At 45.1% G+C, this 22,600-nt stretch overlaps 1 protein-coding gene across 3 annotated transcripts in view; it reads left to right on the top strand.

The window, feature by feature from the left end:
- Window positions 1–22,600, top strand: part of NEK8 (NIMA related kinase 8) — a 232,474-nt gene that overhangs the window by 54,765 nt on the left and 155,109 nt on the right. For all 3 annotated transcript variants that reach the window (XR_015308377.1, XM_086955147.1, XM_086955146.1), the window contains exons 4-5: window positions 16,561–16,692; window positions 18,447–18,655. Coding sequence is in view for 2 of the 3 variants with exons in the window: in XM_086955147.1 (XP_086811273.1) it covers window positions 16,561–16,692; window positions 18,447–18,655 (341 nt within the window). In the remaining variant the exon portion in view is untranslated. The remainder of the gene's footprint in view (window positions 1–16,560; window positions 16,693–18,446; window positions 18,656–22,600) is intronic.

The raw sequence follows: 22,600 nt of genomic DNA, 5'->3' as shown, positions 1-22,600 counted from the left end.
CCCTCCCTGTTCATTGATTTACAGTTTCATAGCAAGGGACTGTGAGCATTTTCCTATGACGTCACGTCATCGCCCTTCCTGTGTTCGCGTTTCCCTAAACCTGTAATGGTAGAAGGCCTCCAAACAACAATACTGAAGTTTTATCAGGAGTATTGATGCGCAGAGGGCCGTGCCCGGAACTAGCATAGTGCTTTAAAAGGACAGGAATATGTGCCGAAGTGCACAGAACGTGGACAGACATCTGCAGAAAGTATTTGGCGGGGGGATATTAGGCCGTTGTTGAACAATACTGACTTTGCACTAAATTAGTTACAATACATACATACAGATGCCTTAACCCACCCACCTTTAACTAGGTGCGTAAAGCTCTAATACTTCAGTGACCAGATGAAGCATGCATAGTGTTTGTCCCCCCTGCATCCATTCCACTCCCACGGAAGGAAACACTAAGCAAAACAAAGTCAGCGGTCGAACTGCTAAAGAACAATAGGTCTCGCATTTGCAAGAGTTTAAGCTAATAGCATTGTAAATGACAATGCCTTTTATTTATGTTTATAAAACTAACGCATATATAAAAGACATTGTAATTTCTAATGCCAATGGCTCAAAGTCTCCCACTTTAATGGTGGCTGCGCCCCTTTATTTAGACTCTGCTCACCGTATTCTGGTTACAGCGAGCTGCGTATAAAGAAAGGGCCGCGGCCACCATTAAAGTGAAAGCACGGCATGGGGTGCTTTTACGAAAAAAAAACATTTGTTGGTGAAGTTCACTAACAAATATTTTTTTTAATAAAATCACCCCATGTATTGCTTTCAGTTAACTGGCGACAGCGCCCCTTTGGGTAGCCGCGGCTCACTGTAACCTGAAAACTGCAAGCAGCTGCTAAAGAAAGGGGCATGGCCACTATTAAAGTGAAAGCATGTTATGGGGTGCTTTCACTGAGAAAAAAAAGGTTTATTTGCGCACTGACAAATACAACAAATAAAGTAGCGCGGCCCTAACAGCGTTCCGCCCTGGCAAATTAAATAAAGAAGCATGGCCACTATACTTGAAGCAGACTGCACTGCCAAAGTAAATAAATAAAGAAGCGCTGCCGCTATAAATAAAGTGGACTGCCATTACTAATTAAAATATAAAAGCAGGTGGCTTGTAGGAAAGCACGTCGTGGGTGGAAATCATTAAAGAAAATAGTGCTTACAGATGAGACCAGCATTGGAAATGCAATAGGTCTCGCTTTAGAAAAGTTGGAGCTATTGGTTTTGTAAATTACAGTTTTTTTTATGTGTTGGTCTTGAAAATAGCAAAATTAATAGCTTTGTCATTTACAATGCCAATAGTTTTAACTTTTCGCGAACGTGACACCTATAGCATTTGTAATGTAATATGTGTTGTATTTTCATGACTATAAAAAGAAACAGGCTTGTAAATACAAACGTTTAGTTTTGTGAAAATGCACTGCCATGCGACATGTGAACACATTTCATGCTGGCTAATTATTCTAATTTGTTTAAATATTTACAACACTTAATTCACCCTAGTAGCCTAACAAAGTCAGTACATGACGTGCCATTTTAGATGATTTCATAGAAGGACAGGGAAGAACTGTAAGACTGCATAATGCGCTGCGCTGCACTGATGTACACCATAACATAAGTGTTTTTTTGACCAGGGACGTACAACGTGCATGCAGCCAGGTTGCATTACGCTTCAATTGGGCATAGGATGCTAAAAGGAATGAAGAAGAAAACAAGTATCTAAAGCAAACACGGCCACAAGAACACACGGGGAAGTCACCGGAGAGCATGAGGGGGTGGTGATATCTATTACGCAGGGGCCTGGTTGGAGGAAACTGGGGGGTAGGGGTGCGGGGGGACAAACAGATGGCTGCCTGTGGGAGGTAGAAGAGGCAGTGAAGCCACATTTTTTTGGTCCGTTTGCGGAAGCAAACCACTACATGTAAAACTGCCTTAAGGGGCTAGATATATTTAGGGAAGACCAGTCAGAGGAGAATTCCCATCGGAAGCATCTTGTAACACAAGAGATTGGATGAGGATTTGGAGGGCCTGCTAAGGAATACATCAACAAAGCCTCCAGAGAAATATTAGCTAAAAGTGCAGATTTTTAGAAATCATTCACTTGAAATTGCACATGGGGTCTTTTGCCCGGGAGGAAACCCTGCCAAAGACTGCCTGTTTGCAATCAAGTTCGACACATTAATCAAGCCAATATCGTACAGGCAATGTCGTTTGAGACGGCTCGATGAGGAGAAACTCTAATTTTAAGGATTGTGTTTCAAGGGGTGGCCGGTCGGACAGTCTTGCAATTTTTGCAGGTGTATTAGGAAGTTTAACTTCTCAGGAGAGGTTATGAAGCCAGACGTGTGTATCACCAGCATACGGACAGAATATTTAACACAGGCTGACTATGTAGCATAATTCTGCTTGCCGTACAAAATAACCGGTCAAAAAAAGCAACCACCAAGTAAGGATGAAATGCTGAGATGGCTCACACGGGATTTACAATTGTTTGCATGACACAGAAAGATCTGTGTAGTGGTCTATGTGTTATTGTGAACAGTTCATTACCAAACACTGCCACAAGAACACACGGGGAAGTCACCGGGTGACTAGGTACGCAAGTTTAAGAGAATGTCATGTTCTCTGCAGCCGAATTTTATAAACGATAAAACTGTTTGGGCACAGTGGGATAGACATAAAAAATAGACCCATCCCTAAAGTGGAAATGGCACTGAACCGTATATTGCTACATATAGTTTTGGTTGCTTTAAAAAACAAGCAACTTCCATTAGTGACTGCTACAGCCGAATGTGGGTCTGAGAGTGAGTCATAGACGGTGGCACTGTACCTCTTGCACATAAGGGAGCTACAGGCCAGTAAGTGTAGTTGCCTGGGCTAAGGACAGCAGAGGAAAATGGAGAGGCATGTTTGAGCTGGAAGGGTGACGAGACGCACGGGGAGCAGCAGGCCGTGCAGTGAATAATTAGGGGAGGAGAAATGCCGGCCTGAGGCAGAGCGCACTCCGAAAGCGAATGCACGACCCCATCTTTGAGACTGTTTGCTTAGTTTAATAATAAAAGACACCGAAGTCTTCCAAAATGCGGACTAGCGATAACGAATTTTAGAAAAGAGCCTTCTACTTTAGAATACTTGGCGCTACACTAAAGTGTGAAGTTGGATAAATAATGGAGGGTGCAGGGGTAAAATGGATCAACATTTTCAACTTCTGAAAAAGACATGTGCATCCATCCAAACTTCAGTTTGCAAAATAGCACTGGCTGAGCAAATACAAAGTAATTCAATTAGAGGCCTCGGCGGATGATTGGATTAAAAGAGCATTGAACAGCTTCATAATTTTCACCGGAATTCAACGAGGGCTCCAGGGAGAGAAAGGTGGGAGGGCGGCGTGGCGTTCTCAAGTGACAAAATGGCCCATGTACCTTACTTGTTTGGGGTACGTTTAATCAGAACGTTATTCCGAAACTTAAAGTGGTGGTGTGCAGCACTGCACAAGTTTAAGAGAATGTCATGTTCTCTGCAGCCAAGTTTTTTTTAAAAGATAAAATTGTTTGGGCACAGTGTGATGGAAATAACAAGCTGCTAGCAAAAAGAAATGCGAGTCACGGCCTGGCGGCCGTGAAGTGTAGCAGGATACTGGAGCGAAATGAAAGTAGAAGCGGCCAGCTGGGAAATGCTCTCGGCATTGCGGGGGGCGCGTTCCTTTGAAATGTCGGCCGGAATTCAACAAGGGCTCCGGGGAGAGAAAAGTGGGAGGGCGGGGTGGCATTCTGTAGTGACAAAATGGCCCATGTACCTTACTTGTTTGGGGTACGTCTAATCAGAACGTTATTGCGAAACTTAAAGTGGTGGTGGGCAGCACTGCGCAAGTTTAAGAGAATGTCATGTTCTCTGCAGCTGAGTTTTTTTTAAAGGATAAAACTGTTTGGGCACAGTGTGATGGAAATAACAAGCTGAAAGTACCCAATCTGAAGCGTCGGGGAGAAGAGGCGGACCAATAAAAAAAAAGGTTAAAAAAACAAGCAGCTGGATACTGAGACCGAAAAAAATAAAAGGAGACACGGCCTGGCGGCCGTGAAACTTGAAGTACTGAGTCAGACCATGTGTGCAGGGAGAGAGAGGGGAGGTGCTGGCGGCTGGGGAGGGGGAGGAGAAATGCGAGTAAGGCTGTGTGCGGGGAGAGAGAGGGGCGGTGCTGGCGGCACCAAGCTGGGGAACAGATGGCGATAGCTGGAGATTTGATGCTGTGCACGCGCATTTTAACTCATTGCGCTTGCGCATTGAGCTAAAAGCGCACATGCACTGCATCAAATCGCCAGTCTGGTTAAACTCTGGGAAAGCCCCTATACTCTCGCCAGCTTGAATGTGCAAGCACATTGGCAGGCGAGACCTAATAAAGCAGACCGTGGAACAACACAAGTAAAAAGTCCAGTCCTCATGGGAGGTTACAAATGCAGACAAGGCGGTACCAATGAGTGACTACTAAGCCTATTTATGAATCAAATGAACAATTTAGAAGTAACAGGAGCCAATTGAAAAGATGGGTGGGAAATGGACGGAGCTTCAATTCCCTACCTGAATACAGCACGCCTCGCAGAGCAGCGCATGCACTGCTCAGGCTCGGCCTAAAAATAAGGGAATTGACCTGCTGGCGTGGCATTGGTCGTCACTCACACTCAAGTCCTGCTGTGACACCAATACGAGTTTGACTCTGAAAAGACCAGTCAGAAGTCACCCAGTCGTGCAAGTCAAGTGACTGAAGAAGCCCAGGCCCGCAGCAGATACATAGAATATATCTAACTAGAAAACAAGGACTGTTCTTCGGACAGCCCTGCGGCCGGGCACCATAGCAATAAGTACAAGTTTCACACAGAGAAAATAGAAAATGAGTCCTGCACTGTTTCTCAGATCCCCGTTATCCCTACAGAGAAGAGTCGATATGGTCCACTTTGGTTAATGTTCTGAGAAGGACACACGTAGCACTATAAAAATCCATATAAAGTCTTCATTTCCAAAGCTTCTTCGTGTTAAACATTTTTCCAAAATTCTCCATGGATGTCAGAGGAAATAGATCATGGCAATAGCCGAGATAAGATGATAAATGTCACTGTAAATGATTTGGTTGAGATAACAGGAAGAATCAAACACTGGAAGTTCTTACTTGAATTTCAATATTAGTAGGCCTGAAGAAGCGAGACACTCACAACACACGTGTTGGCTTTGCTGTCGAATATATGTGTTTAACTGGAGAATTTTGGGAAAATATTTACTGTGAAGAAGCTTTGGAAATAAATACTTTCTATGGACTTTTATAGTGCTACGTGTGTCCTGCTCAGAACATTAACCATAGCAACAAGCACACTCTTTTCCCCTGGCCCAGCTTGCGGGCATGATATGAATCGTCTGCAGGCAGAGCTTTTGATTCAGCATTGCAATCATTTGCTGCACACAGACACTGGCTGATTTTATGCCACCAGAGTGCTGGGAAGCAAGGGTTTAGAAGCAAGGTGGCAGGGATTGCAACGGGGGCGTAGGGGTCACAGTTGTGACCCCTAATTGACGTCCATGGGCTGGGTATTCCTGTTCTCAGCAGTACTAGCTTTGAAGGAGCTCTGCAGGGGAGGAGACAGCATTGGTTGTGACTGTGGTTGGCGTTATGTCTTTTCAGATTTCATCTCTGGAGTAATAACCTTGGGTTTGGAGAATTTTTCTTCTTGCCTATTTGTCTTGTAGTGTAAGGCAACTTTGGTCTCTGGCAGCTTTGAGGCATATTGGTTTCTTCTGCCTTGATCTTATTTGAATACATTTGTATTCTTCCTGTTCACATTTAAACAAATCCCAATCCTTGCTAGGATGGGGAAATTGTTGTTGTCAACGCAATTTGTTGTCAGTGGCCTCCTTAACATTTCAAGGCTCAGATGTTTGAAATTTCACAGTTCTCGTACGGCAAACTTCTGATACAGTCACCATCTTGAATGTACCTTTTAACACTGACTTTGTACAATGGAATTGCATCTCTTGTTTCTGACAGACCTGTGACTTGAGGTGAGGACTGTTTTGGAGTCTTGGCTGCCTTCACTGCCTTCTGTTGAGACAGGCTTCTCGTTCTGATCCCAGCATGACACAAAAGGAAAGTGGAGATCCATATAGAGCACCCACAGACTGGGTCCAGCAGCTGGAGCCGATCTGTTGAGTATTGTTGGTTACCTTTGTTAACTCCACCATGACGCTATTAAATAGACTTGATCTCTCAGCATAGCTGAGCTTTAACGTTTGTCTAAGGTCCTCATTACTAGTTGCATGGAGTGGTATTCTCTCGGGAATACCTCTCTGGGCAGCTTCAAGTTTTCTGGTGTCTTAGGCCGGAATCATAGGGTCCTGTTAATTCCAGGCTCAGGGACACTGAACTTGGAGACTACTAAGGAGCTGCGGGAACTGTAGGCAGCTGCTGCGGCCAAGCCCCTGGTCGCCCTCATACTTCAGCACGCCCTCCACCTCCCCCAGAGCCAAGAAGGAAAACCCCTGCAGTATTTACCACCTGCTCAAAGCAGGTGGTAAATGTAGGCAGATTTAGGCTGTTATTTCCTCCGGTAGAGTGGAAAAAATCAAATCTGGAACCTGGTATTCCCTAATCACGGGAAAATAACTCACAGTCCCTGTGAAAACATGGGGAGATACGGCCCAGAACTGTTAATCCTGGCCCCGGTATCCCCCTGCAGAGTTGATGGGGGAACTCGTAATGAAGGCTTACGTGTCGTATAGGATTTTGGGGAGAGGTTTTTCCCAAGTTTAACTGCCTAATAGGCAAATTTCTCTCTGCCCTTGGATAGAATGTAATTTTAGTGACTAGGGTAGATGTTGCTCCGAGCTTCTCACCGCTTTAAGAGGAGGACGGGGTGTCATGTTTTCATTGAAATACAATTATGTGCACACTTCTGAGAAACACAAGTAATGATTACCTGCCACTGAAGGCATGGCAACACCTATTTTCATCTTGAAACGCGCCAACAGTTAAAATGAAGGTTTATTGAAGGCAGTGTGTGAGCTTTCCTGGAAGTCTATCCTAGAGGGTGTTCCAGGAGTCCACTCTGGAGTAATGGCTGGATGTTTAAATAAAACAAGTGCTGTGTGAGTTTAATTCTACACAACTTTACTACTAGACGAATGTAGACGTTTGGACAAACAGGTAACCTTTCATTTTCTTGGAAAACATAAGGACTTCCCACTAAAAAAGGGAGTGCACCTCTTGTGAGGGTGGTTCCGCCTTTTACTTTAATAGGAATCAACCTTGCTAACTGCAGGCAACTGGTTTGTCTAAGCATGGATCTCATCTTAATGTTCCATCATCTGATTGGACATCCCATGATCCATAAGGACACACAGATATATAGGTGTACTATGAGGGTATAATTCAAAATGAATGTGTTGGTCTCTTATTATGGGGAAAGGCGGGACATACATACACTGCAAATGTTCAGGAGAGTTGTGAACCTCATGTGACCCAAAATGCTATTGATTGTGGTTCCCGGCGACATAAATGGATCATGGACCATCCAGGAGAGCAATGCCATAAATAACTGTCTAGTAGAGAAAGATGGATGGCCAACTGAGAATAGCCTATGCAGGTTGCTTCAGTTATTAACAGAAGCAAATGTTGCAGAAGGAGAGGGACCAAAGAAGCTGCATTTGCCTATTTTTTCATGTTTTTAATGTCTCCCTAGGACCACCGGAGTTTAATTCTAAGGGTCTCGTACAGTTTGATAGGCTGCCCAGTACAGCAGAGGTCCTTCCTTTGGTGGCTCATTGCAGGACCAGATGCCAAATTCGTAGATCCCTGCAGGCTTGGAATGGATCATTTTGTCTGTAGTACTCTCACCAGTGGCGTAGGATCCCTATGGACAACCTTCAGAGTGGGGGCTTCTGAAATAAAATCATCATAAAATCATCCATCCTGACACAGAGTTTTCACCCTACGCTTGTTGGTCATTGGTAAATTTTCCTGCAGGATTATTAAGGGGCTCATTCTATGTCCTACTGACTCCTAAATACTAATGACCTGAATGAGCATTGTCAACAAATCACTGAAGTACTACGAGTGGAAATAATGGGTTCATTGTTTCAAAATATATCTGGTGAGACAAAATCCACTTCAGCACAAATGAAACCATACCCGGCCATCTCGATTTTATTGTGACATTCGCAGAGGACATTGCTCACTTTGTTTCCTATTTTTAATATTGTTCTTACATCATATCTTGTGTTAAATGGCTCTTAATATACTCTGCTGCACCATTTGTAGGCTCAGGTGAGGGTTGATGCTAAATGATGATTTTACATCCTTTTTTAACAATATATTGTAGGTTTGTGCTTTTTATTGTGTACAGTGGTGTTGAAAGTGGGGGTCCTTATCCCTCACCGCTGCCACCAAATGCTGGAGGCGGGAGTCCCTGTCCCACACAGCTGTTGCAGGTGCGAGATCCGAACCCCTTGTTTTATTGTTAGGCTAAGTAAGAACACCGTCTGAGATAGCCCTGCTCACCCCTTATTAGCTTGGCACGAGCAGCCAGGCTTATCTCCAAGGCACGAGTGTACAGTATGTGCAACCACACTCACAGCAACCCCATGATGTCACCACAAATACACTCCACACGAGCATTGTATAAAACAAGTATAATCTTTATATAAGAAGATATACCATATGACCGCACGATACAAAACCAACATATAAGAATGGGTAGTATTCCTTCTGGTGGATTGATAGGTTCTAATCCCAACCACCGCTTCTAACCAACAGTTAAGCTTACTTCTAACAATTTCCAAAAGGTTAGGCAGGTCGTATTGCTAGAATCCCACACGTTGCAAAAGAAAGGAAATACTGCAATGCGTAACGATGTACCCCTTTACCGTGCAATAGCGAACAATGCCATATGTAGCACAACAGTCATGTACTTTGCAACAGAAGGAACAATGCAATGCGTATCACTACCAGCATGCCCTGTGCAAGGAAGAAACAAAGCAATGATTCACGCTACAATCATGTATTGTGCACTGAAGAAATACTGCAATGCGCCACGTTATAATCATGTACTGTGCGATGAGGAAATAATGCAATGCGCCACGTTACAATCATGTACTCCGCAAAGGACAAATAACGTAGTACGTAGCGCACAAAGCATGTAGTTCGTCAGGCACAAATCAGGTCAGGCGTCATACGGCAGTTCAATAGTTCGTTAGCACCCATAATGCAAAGTGTAATACGACAGTCTAGGTGCTCTGTTAACAGTTGCCCCCAACCTGGATCAATGATGACAGAAAAGTACTGCTTCTCACTCCGGCCCCAGCATGGGCCTCGATCCGAGCCGAAGCAAAAGGCTCGCGCAGCTGACTGAAGGGAGAGGCCAAGAGAGTGTCCCTCCAAGCCAGCACCCCACGCCAGGTGGTGATCCATGTTACTTGAGGGGAGTGCGACCCCACTCTCCTCTCCTCCTTCAGCGACTTGGGCCTTGATCCTGAACTTTGTCAATGGGCACGGCAAGCTCGGCCAGCGTCTCAGCTCCTCTGGGGCTGCGAGTCCGGGCCGCTGCTGTTTCACTCCGAGGGCCCAATGACCTGGCCTTCCTTCTGGCGGTCTCAGTGGACACAGAGACCCACACTCAGCACTGTGGAGACTTACTTCAATTTCCGGTGCACACACTACCCAATCACTCCTGACCAGCGCCTCTGGTTGCACCTCAACACGCACTCTGCACGTCCGAGACTCACCTCTTCTCCCGGTGCACAAGATGACCAGGCGCTCGTCACCAATGCCTCGGCTGCACCACGACACGCACCCTGCACGTCCGAGACTCACTTCTTCGCTCAGTGCACACCACGACCAGGTGCTCTTTACCAACGCCTTGCCTGCACCACGACACGCACCCTGCGCATCCGAGACTTACTTCTTCGCTCAGTGCACACCATGACCAGGCGCTCTTCACCAACGCCTTGGCTGCACCACGACACGCACCTTGCCATCGGAGTATCCTCTCTTCTTTCGGTGCACACAATGACCAGGCGCTCTTCACCAACGCCTTGGCTTGCACCTGTTATGTTATGTTATTATCATTTATTTTGCGCACAGATGCTCCAGCTAAGGAGCGTCCTGGCGCAAGGAAAAGGTGAACATAACACAACGCAAAAGGAAACAGAAAAGTGCAGAAGTCAGTATAAGAGAAATTAAAACAAGTACGTTTTCACGGCCCTACGGAATGCTAATAGATCCTCTAACAGACGGATTTCCAAAGGGTGGGAGTTCCAGAGAGCCGCAGCTCTCACACGAAAAGAACGACCGCCCATCCGGCTAAGCCTGAACCGCGGGATAACCGCAAGGGATTGCCCAAGAGATCTGAGAGAGCGAGTCGGGACATAGGCGGATAAGAGATTATTGAGGATCTCAGGTGCCGATCCTTTTTAAATTTTAAAGGCAAGGCTAAGGGCCTTAAAGTGGATTCGGCTTTTGATTGGTAACCAATGTAGGGACCGCAGAGTATTGGAAGTGGGACAGGACCTCGGCAGACCCACCACTGCTCTCGCAGCCGCGTTCTGAACGCGCTGCAAGCGAACGATCTCAGATTGGTTAACTCCCAGCAGGAGCGAGCTGGCATAGTCCAGCCGGGAGATAATCGTCACTTGGATAACCAACTGTCTCGTCGGAGCATCAAAATATTTGAGCACCGGCCTTAGCCCACGCAGGACACCGAAACAGCATGCCGCCACTCTCTTAGAGTGGGTAGTGAAGCTAAGGGTGTGGTCTAGCCACACTCCCAGGTTTCTAAGTTCCATCACTGGTGTAGGGGCCGGCCCTAACTCCAGAGGCCACCAGATGTCCCCCCAGCGATCCGCTCCCCTCCCAACGATCATCACCTCAGTTTTTTTAGCGTTCAGCTGGAGACAGTTGTTATACATCCAGCTGGCCACCTCTCTCAGCCCATCTCGGAACCTGGGGGCATCCTGTTCGGCATCCCCGCTGATCGTACCGCTAGCTGCGTGTCGTCGGCGTACGAGACCATGGTTAGGCCCAACTGCCTGGCGACATCAGCCAGCGGCCGCACATACAGATTGAAAAGCGTGGGACTCAGCGAGGAGCCCTGAGGGACCCCCAGGTCCAGCTGATGGAATTTGGACTGAAAAGGAGGGGTGGTCTGAGACTCCGCTTACTCCTGTGTGCTCATGATCACCGGGCACAACTTCTGAGGATCTCAAGCTTGCAAAAACACACGCACACCGCGTTGCTTGGGACTTCTCCAGAATCTTTTATGTTCCTGTGTTTCCAAACAGCTCACCTCGGGCCCTTGGGGTTCAGGACACAGCAGAAAGCACAGTCCTGTTCAAGAAGGGGGGACACACCATCCACTGCAATGTTCCTTCAGTCTCTTCCTTAGTAAACGCTACAAACTGCAGGCCAGCCCCAGATCACAAAGCAAGGGTCAGTCCTATCCAGAGGTCTCTTCAGCGACTTCTTCCTTGACAGAGGTTCTTCTTGACCACGAAAGAGGTCAAACCCTTTGCAGGCTCGACCTGTTCATTTCACCATTCAAAACGACACCAAATACAAGGGGTTTCAGTTCTCTTAGTTATTCCCCGTCATGTCTTTGAAGTTCTTTGTGCTCAGGGGTCCCTGACCCCTATCTAAATCAGTTCTGGGTGTCTCCCTTCCAGTGTCACCTTTTTAGGTCTTGCCTGATCCAGCGCATGCACTGGGTGGCGAGACATTTAGTAGGTGAGAATTCAAAGTGCTGCCTGTGGCCTTAAGCTTGAGTGTACGCCAGGGTGCACGTCCGCAGCTGCCATCTGTCTCCTCCTGTCTTAAGTTGCTTGTGTTTATTTCACATGCTTTCCCCTCTGCCTCCGCCCGATCACTTTCACTTTCGTTTGAATACTAATGTAAATTACTGTGGTGTGCAAACTTTTTCGAGTTGCATCCAAGTAGTCTTATTATTATTAGTCTTATGAATAAACTTATTGGTCTCAAACTTTGTAGTCATTTCCGTGCACGACCACTCTGCTTGTCAATGCCTACCAACTATACAAATTGGTATCGGGCCTAATTTAATTGCAACCAACATGTAAATTGCATGGATTAGAGTACACACACACACACACACACGCAAACAAACACACAACCACACACACAACCACACACACACAACCACAACCACACACAACCACAACCACACCCACACACAACCAAACCCACAATCACAACCAACCACATACACAACCACACACACATACACAACCACACACATACAACCACACACACAACCACACCCACACACAACCACAACCACACAAAACCACGACCACGCAACCACACCCACAACCACACACCACACAAAACAATGCACTCAACCTCACACACACAACCACACACACACCACCACAACCACACAGAACCATACACACAACCACACACACACAACCACACACTACCACACACACAGCCACACACACAACCACACACACACACAACCACACACACAAACACACACAACCACACACATCCACCCACACCCACCCACACACAACCACACCCACAACCACACCCACAACTACACACACAACCGCATACAACCACACACACAACACACACACATCCACACACACAACCACACACACACAACCACACAACCAAACAACAACACCCACACAACCACAAGCACAACAAACCACAACCATGCCCTCCCACACACACAACCACACACAGCTACATACACACACAACCACACACACACACAACCACACACAACCACAACCACACACACAACCACGCCCACACACACAACCACACACACACACAACCACACACACACAACCACACATACAACCATAATCACACACACACAACCACACACACACACACACAACCACACGCACAACCACTCACACAACCACACCCAACTACACACACAACCACACACACACACACAACCACACAACCACACACACAACCACACTCACGGCAACCACACACACAACCACAAACATACAACCATACACACACAACTGCACAAACAACCACACACACAACCACACACACAATCACACACCAACAACCACACACACAAACACTCACCCAACCACACACACATCCACACAACTACACACAACCACACACACACAACTACACATACACACAACCACACAAACACACACAACCACAACCACACACATCCACACTCGCACACAAACAACCACACACACATACATAACCACACACACACAACCACACACACAAAGCCATATACAACCACACACATGACCACACACACAACCACACACAACCACACACACACAACCACACACAACCAACCACACACAAACCACCACACAACCACACACACAACCACCCCCACAACCCCACACATAACCACACCCACACACAACCAGACACACACACAACTAGACTCACACAGCCACACACACAACACACACACACACAACCACACACACAACCACACATACAACCACACTCACAACCACACATACAAACCACACTCACAACCACACATACAACCAAACTCACAACCACAACCACACCCACAACCACAAACAAACACACAACCACAACCACACACACAAGCACACACACAAGCACAACAAACCACAACCAAGCCCAACCACACACACAGCCACAGACAACCACACAACCATACACAACCACACACAACCACGCCCAACCACACACAACCACACACACAACCACAACCACTCACACAATCATGCCCAGCCACACACACAATCACGCCCAGCCACACACACAATCACACACACACAGCCACACACACACACAACGACACCCAAACACACACACACAACCACAAATATACAACCACACATACACCCACAATCACACACACAACCACACACACACAACCACACACACAATCACACACCAACAACCACACACACCAACAACCACACACACGACCACTCACACAACCACACACACATCCACACAACTACACACACAACCACACACACACAACCACACACACAACCACACACATACACACAACCACACACACACACACACACAACCACACACAAACAACCACACACACATACACAACCACAGAGCCACACACACAACCACACAACCACAACCACACCCACAACCACACACAACCACACACACAACACACACAACCACACACACAACCACACACACATCCACACACACAACCACACCCCACACACCCCACACAACCACACCCACAACCAACCACACACAATAAGACACACACACACAACCATCATCATCAAAGCTTTATTTCGATATACAAAATATCATAAAAGCACATAAAAATATAAAACCACAATTCATTAGCATTACATTTTTATAAAATAGATTATAATACAAGACCGTTCAAATTTCAGTCAATGTTTTAAAAACATATTAAACTTTAACAGCTTTGTGAATATTTAAAAAGGTTCTTGAGTGCCATTCTGTTTGTTTAGAGCCACAAGGCTCTTGGGGGACACGAGTCAGTTGGTTAGAGCCCCGAGGCTCCCATGCTGTGTTTTGGCCCCATTGTTGTTCTTGAGCCCACGAGGGTCCAACGTTGGCCATATCAGTGTCTTCAGCTGCCCAGCACTTAGTGGGCAGTTGCCACGTTTAGGCTTGTGCTTTTGGCTGTCTGCGCAGCCTGCCCTGACATTTTTGGACTAAGGGCATTTCAGCCCTTGCAAGGCCAGTTGGACTGAGGGATAGTTCTAGTGTTGTGCCTATGTGCGCCTTGCGCAATTGGTGATTTACTTGCTAATGTGATTCCTGCGCAGTTTTTGTTACCTACACCTCTGAATGTTTTATGCTTCATGTGTTTTGCTTCTTTCCCTTTGCTATGTGTTATATGCTTAGGTGATTGTTTTTCCTTCTATAGGTCCTGCTAGTTAGGTCCTGATTCCCTGCGTGATTCTCCTAAGGTGGTTAGGGTTGCGTAGGAGGTACTTACCCTTTACCAGTAATTACTGGTTGTGTGCTACATGTACTATTTTGGTGCTACTGTCATTATATGTTCTATGTTTTAGTGTTAAACCTACAAGTATTATTATTCCTACAAAGTGCTAGTTCTAAAAGTGCATACCCCTGACAGTGGTCCATGTGGCCCTGTCCTGTACATAATACCCTGTAAATTCTGCCCGTGCCTGTTGGCACATTTTAAGGTGTGTGTTTCTATCTAAGGTGTTTTACTATAATACAAAGGCTATTTTTTATATAACCTTGTGTGGAGTTTCCTTTGTGGTGGGCCTTGGGTGTTGTTGCGGGGTGCGTGCGCAAATACTTAACTCACATAGCCTCCAAGTTTAGCCTTACTGCTCGTGTCACGTTACCAAGGGGGTGAGCAGGGGTTATCTTGGCGTGTAACTCCCTTGCCCTGACTTACAGTGGTGGTCTCTGACTGACTTTGGCGCAAGCCTTGGCCAGCCAGAGATCCCATTTCTAACAATACTGTAATAATCTTTAATAAAAAATGAATATTGGTCTTGCACACAAGTCATTTACTTGAGTCTTCTCTTTTGAGCATTATTAGTGGTGTTACTGTTTATGGCTGGAGTTAGCTTAGTGTTTGCTCATTTCAGCAACAAACCAAACAAATCCATTTTTCACCACCTGTTTTCTGACTTATCTTGATTGCAGAATTTGCCCAAACACTTTTTAATGCATTGTGGGAAGGATCATGGCACAAATGTTTGATTATTTGATTTTCCAATATGTACAGTTTTTATACAAAAATCCCTTTTTGCTCTCAGGTTTGTATTATTTTTCTGATTTAGCAATTGCCTCTATAATAATGAACCTTCTAGCTGCGCTACCAGACCCCCTGTCCCTGTCGTCACAATTTACAGAAATGCTTGGATATTTATTTTCCCTATATCTCCATATAACATTGTTGTACGTTTTTAGCATCTGTTTCCTTTTCCATACTTCTGACATCATTTCCCTCGAACCTCTTATCATGCTCCCTTTACCTGTTGTGTAATTTTGTAAGGTTGCTAAGTGTTTCACTGTCGTTGTTTGGCAACACACTTGTCAAAATACTAAATTGTACATAATACTGCCAAAAGCAGCAATAACGCGCTAACTGTGAGCTGTTGAATAGGGTTGCAACTTTTTGCAGAAACATGTTTAACCTATTGGTTACCTTCTTGTTACCCAGAGTTTTAATTTGAGCCCCTCTGTTATGTTTTGACACTTGAATATTTTTAAATGGATGGGGTTTTTTGGTTTGTGGAGTTAGGTGGATATGTTGAATTTCATGATTTGTATCATCTCTTCTTTCTCTCTTAGACTATCTTAGTCACACTCTCCTCCCCTGGTCTCCTCTCTCATGCCGTCTTTATCCATCCCTTTTCTCTCTTTCTTACTCCATACTTCTCTCACTCCCCTGCCTATCTTTACCTTACTTGCCTTTTCCCCTCCCCTCTTTAAAATACACATTGATCTCGCCCATCATCCACATAACTTTCTCCTGGCTCCTGCAGGTTGTGGGGACTCCATGTTACATCTCTCCTGAGCTGTGTGAAGGGAAGCCTTACAACCAGAAGAGCGATATCTGGGCCTTGGGCTGTGTGCTCTATGAACTGGCCAGCCTGAAGAGAGCCTTCGAAGCTGCAGTAAGGACCACTTGTTTCGTGCATGCTAGTGTTCTGGTAGTGGGTGGGATGGGGAGGGTACAACTCACTGGACAGGAAAAACATTACAGATATAAAGCCACCCAATGTCTAAGACACTACCTACCACACCTTGGGCCCAATTTACAAAGGTAAACTTAGACGTTTGGTCTGAACTTAAACCAAATGTCCAAGTTTACGACTTTGGGAATTCGCAAAAGGCATTTGCGAGTACTATCTTCATGCCCGCAAACTGAATCTCCGCCCGAGTGCGGACATAAAGACAGTACTCGTAAATGCCCTTTGTGAATTCCCAAAGTCATAAACTTAGATGTTTGGTCTAAGTTCAGAACAAACGGTTTGCCTTCACTGGCTCCCCGTCAACAAAAGAATCACCTTCCGCCTCCTCACCCACGCACACAAAGCCCTACACGACCAAGGCCCGAGCTACCTCAACAGCCGGATCAACTTCTACGCTCCCAAACGCCACCTCCGATCAGCCAACCACGCCCTCGCCGCCGTCCCCCGCATCCGAAGAGCGACTACAGGAGGAAGGTCCTTCTCCTACCTGGCCGCCAAGGCCTGGAACTCCCTCCCGGCCGACCTGCGCCTGACCCAAGACCACCTCTCCTTCAGGAAGAAGCTGAAGACCTGGCTGTTCGAGCAGTAGCGGCACCCCCCCTCCCCCAGCGCCTTGAGATCCTACTGGTATGTAGCGCGCTCTATAAGTGTCACTGATTGATTGATTGATTGCCTTTATGAATCTGGCTCTTTCTGTTTTAAGCACCCATATTCACATTGTTTTCTTTAAAAAAGGTAGGAAGCCCCTTTAAATTCACACCAGGTTTCCTGTAGCTTTAACCAGCTAGAAATTAAATCCCACATTTGGTGAATGATTTCAAATGTGGCATATATGTTTCTGTTTGGATCCCAGTTTAGTAATCTGTTGATTCCTTATCTACACCAATAGGTTGGAATCTCTCTTCCTGTCTTTTCAGCCTTTATTTAGAGGAATATTGAGTGTGTGTCTTCGAAGCATAATTGTCTTCTTGCTTTCTGAAAAGACTGCTCTTAATTTGTAGCACTACGTGGTATTTTCGCTACGCTACTCTATAAGCAATACTCAGTCAAATGCTCCATATGCTCCACAGTACATTTTGCGGTTGATGCTGGTGTCTCAAATGGATGTCTACAAGGGCCAGATTCCTAAAAGAGTGTCAGAATATTCATGTAAAATAAATTTCTATGCTTTAATGAAGTTGTGACTCATCTATGTAGTGAGTAGTTATACTGAAATTCTGAGGAGGATCCATCAACTGTCCTCGATCTAATTTTGATACTCCATCTACGTAGGCTTGTGTTCTACTCTGTTCAACCATTTTTATTTCTATGTCCTTTGTCAGCACCACAGTATTGTGCTTTACTCACTATAACCTTCACACCACTTAGCAGTGCGCACTGTTATCTCCATGCTACGCTGTTGTAAAATCTATAGACTCCTATGTGCACTACTGTGCTCACTTTAGGCTTCACAACACTCTGTTGTATGTCTGAGCTCCACAGAACTATGCTGTATCCTTCACTGGTTTTATGTTACTTTGCTGGACCTTGTCTCTTCTAAGTGTTGCAGATTTTAATACGTTGCTCAATGATGATCCTCTGCTCTTCTCCTCTGTCCCTAGCTATATAATTCTGTGTTTACTATCATATATGCTTCTAGTAGTCACGTTGGGATCTTTGTGTCTATCCCTACCAAGAATCTGCCAGCTTTGGTGCTGAAGATCATGAGCGGGACCTTTGCTCCTATATCAGACCGTTACACCCCAGAGCTGCGGCACCTAATCCTAAGCATGCTGAATCTGGACCCTTCAAAGCGACCACAGCTGAGGGAGATCATGGCCCTTCCCATCTGCATCCGGGCGCTGCTGAACCTCTACACGGATGTGGGCAGTGTGAAGATGAGACGGCAAGTAGCTAGAGGATTAATTTAAATATCTCTAAAGGTCATCAGGTTCAGCCAAATATTCATTCTTGAATTATGCATTAGGTCCTTTGGTCTGTGGTGGCCAAGGGCCAAAGTCTACATTTTGTGGGTCCAATAGATGCTATCCTCCTGGGTTACTTTGTATAAGCCCACAACTGCCCAGAATACCTCCACCTTCGCCACATATGCATGCCCCGCTGTGCTCGCAACTGGAAAGTCTAGACATGGCCAACACTGCTGTAAATTAATAATATAAAATGTTGTGGTTGAGACAGAACTGACCAGTCAGTCTGGCTGCGAAACATCCTTAATATTCTGGTATCTTCTGCCATTTAGATCCAACAATGTGTCTTCCAAACATTTATGCATATAGGACTCCTTCCCCTCACACACTCCCAATCCTAATAGGACACTCGTTCAATACCTGGCCTGCAGGGCACCCTTACATGATGTTTTTTCAGTGGTGCTCTTTTAAGTCTGGAACACACTCATTATCACTCAGTGAGAACTGTACACTTTGAAGTTCTACGTTGTGAATTGCTCATTCTCATAGAATAGGAGTCAACATTATTTAAATTGTAAGATCTGTTGCTCTATTGAAAACTTCTTTTAATCTGCAAATTATGTGAATGCCCAGATATAATACTCGAATGTACTTCTGCCCAGAATGCACCCCCCCATGTCTATTATTCAGAGATACATACTTATATAAGGGATGATGACGTGACACGGTGCTTCTGGCAGGCAAACATTCAGTCACCCAAGATTGACTGTCTGAAAAACTGCCAGTAGAAAATAAGGTTAGGCATGAAGGACCTCACTCCGGACCACAAATCAAACGTATTGACCAAGAAGAAACCCTGCACCATGTTCTTGACCCTAAAATGTTATTACTTTTGAGAATGTAGCTGTTCTGTTTAAGGACAGCATCGCAGTTGTGATGATGCCTCATGAAAGACTCACAATGAGAAGGCAGCAAAAGGGCCATGCCTCTCTATCCAGATACTAACCAATCATAATTAGTGCTACGTTTTATGGTATTTATGTTTTTAACATTTCCGTCTGTATTTATCCATTTTATCATTTTTTTTTTATTTTTGTCCCTCTTAGTGGTATTTATCCATGTTCATTTTGTGTTTTTAGAATAAATGGAGTCTTAAAAAGGCTTATTTAAACATTTATTTAACTTTTAGATGTGCAGTTATACGTGGAAGCCTGTCCCGTTTTAGCAAATCAAACTGCCACATATAATATAGCACTACATCCATAGGTGCATATTAGCTATATGTTAACTTATGCCTGTATTTAAGGAAATCTGATCCTGTTTTGTAACTCCCTATCTGTCTATCTGCTCAGTTTTTGACTGAATTCATGAAAGACAGCATGGAGAGTCTTTCACAAAAAGCAACATTTTCAGCATTTTGTCCGCTTTTACAAATAAATACAGACAGGAAACACACTGTTTTCTTTCTGTATTTATCTGTATTTATCTGTAAAAATTGAAAAATTCAAGCTATTCTAATGGTATCCAGGCTCACTTAAACAATCGTTGAGCTAATGTTGGCATCACGCACTCATATGTGCTATTTTTTGTATTTTTAAAATATATGTCCTAGCTAGAAATGTATGAAGCACCCAATAGTATTTCTTACAATGCAGACATTTGTTGCCCTAATGGTAGAATGCACTCATTATTGGCAATAGAAAGCTTGCAGAGAAGTACGCAGATATATTTCCTACACCTCCTTCTTCACTGACAAAGTTGCAAAAATTTAACAATCTCCTATCCAAGATACAAGCCAGTCAACACAACCCACCTGCCCCATTGTCACTCATGTCATCACTGAAACTCTCCCTCAAGACCTAACTAATGTCCGGAGTGACCAAAAAAATAACAACGGCAGTAATGATCACTTACCACTGAAAAATAATGCCAACTGGACAGACTGAACTATGCCAGCTCCCTTTTTATAGGATTAAACCAGGCTGAGTTAACCCGACTTCAAAGATTGCAGAACGCTGCGGCCAGAGCGATCGTAGGTCTTCCTAGGTTTTGCTCGGCCGGTCCATCTTTGCGAGCCTTGCATTGGTTACCCGTTAGGCAGCGGATCCACTTTAAAGTTTTGTGCCTTTCCTTCAAAATTCTGAAGGGCCTATCACCTCCCTTACTGCACCAACTCTTGCGCCCTTACATCCCGGGCCGCACTCTGCGCTCGCTAGACCAAGAATTAGCGGTAGCCCCTCGGTTCAAACTCAGTCGGGTGGGGGGTCGCTCTTTTAAGGTGCGGGCAGCCGCACTCTGGAACGCTCTCCCTTTGAAACTCCGGACCTTTGGTGACCTGCTCTCCTTCCGCAAGGCCGCTAAAACTCATTTATTTTCTGAGTTTTGTTAAATCCTTCACTCCCCAATTTCTTAATAATTATTTCTGTTCCCCAGTTGTGTTGTGTTCGCCACCTTGTCGGTGCGCCGGGACGCTCCTTCGCTGGAGCAGCCGTGCGCAATACAAATAGCACTAACATAACATAACATAACATAACTTCAGACCATGTCTTCAATATAATCGCGCACTTCAAGCCCACATCCCACACTCACTGCTGATCCCCTCTCCTCCACCATAGTACAGTACCTTAACCATATCATCTCCACGTTTTGGACCAAAATCACCAATGCCTCTGTTTCATCTGGCTGTGTACCCGACTCCCTCCAACTAGGACAAATCACACCCATTCTCAAAAAGCCACTCCAATGACCTTAGTAACCTCAGACCTATCACCATTCTTCCTTTCCGAGCCAAAGCTATGGAGAAGTGTGTCCTGCTACAACTCAACCAACACCTACACCAATTCAACCACCATGACACAATCCAGTCAGGATTCAGAAAAGCCTGTAGCACAGAAACTTCAATACTCAATTAGTAGATTACCTTCACAGATCTTTAGATGAAGGGGACTCCTGTCTCCTAATACTACTCAATCAATCTGCACTGGCATCAATTGTACAGTCCTGATATGGTTCACATCCTATCTACAGCACCGCTTGCAACAAATAAAAATCAACAGCTGTTTATTGAAGCCTGATACCAAGCAGATGCCAAATATCACCTTTACACCGATGAGCACTCAAAAACTACAAAAAATGTAAATCTTCCAATGACATTAGGCATCTGAATGTCACATTAATCAAAATAAAATCATGGCTAAGCACCAACCACCTAATGCTCAACCCTAATGCAACTGAACTACTACTCTGCTCTCCAAAAAGCAAACCATTGCCAATACAAGAATGGCTCAAGAATCTGGATGCTCTAAACTGTTTTCTAAATTATATCTCCATAAAATCTTTGGGTACCACACTGGACAAAAGCATGTCAAAGAAGGAGCACATGAACAACTCAACTAAAGGAGTACTCTTTACACTAAAACACCTCAAGAAAATCAAACCGTTTATTCCCCCTGATGTCTTCTCTGACCAGAGTCAGACTGAGACAGGCACATCCACCAAAATGAAAGTGCAATCATCATTTTGGTAACTGTGAGCATGTTACAGCGCTCACTGCTTAGCTTTCTATTCCCTGTTGTAACTGGATGCAGTGTACCTGACCCCCAGGCATCAGCCCTTCACCAGGCCTCGTCGTGCCCATAAAGGGGTGCAGTAGTGGTGAGGGGAGGAATCTGCGCCAGACAGATCTCTTCCACTAAGAGCATCAGCCTCCTGAGATAAACACACGGTTCTCCCCTTCTGTGCTGACTCTTATTCCAGTCCTTTTTGATTTTATTCACATTTATGTTCCACGTGGTCCAGATGCTTCAAAGACATTTGAACTCCTTTACTTTATTTGCTATTTTCGAAGTTCATTATTGCCACATTTGGCCTCTTGGAGAAAAGGTTAAACGTATATTGTTTCCGTGGTTTATTTAATGTACTGT

The sequence above is a fragment of the Lissotriton vulgaris genome, chromosome 2_1 (assembly GCF_964263255.1).
Source record: "Lissotriton vulgaris chromosome 2_1, aLisVul1.2, whole genome shotgun sequence".
Classification (NCBI taxonomy): domain Eukaryota; kingdom Metazoa; phylum Chordata; class Amphibia; order Caudata; family Salamandridae; genus Lissotriton; species Lissotriton vulgaris.
Note: the sequence above shows the minus strand (reverse complement) of the source record. Positions and strands in the feature narration are given on the sequence as shown.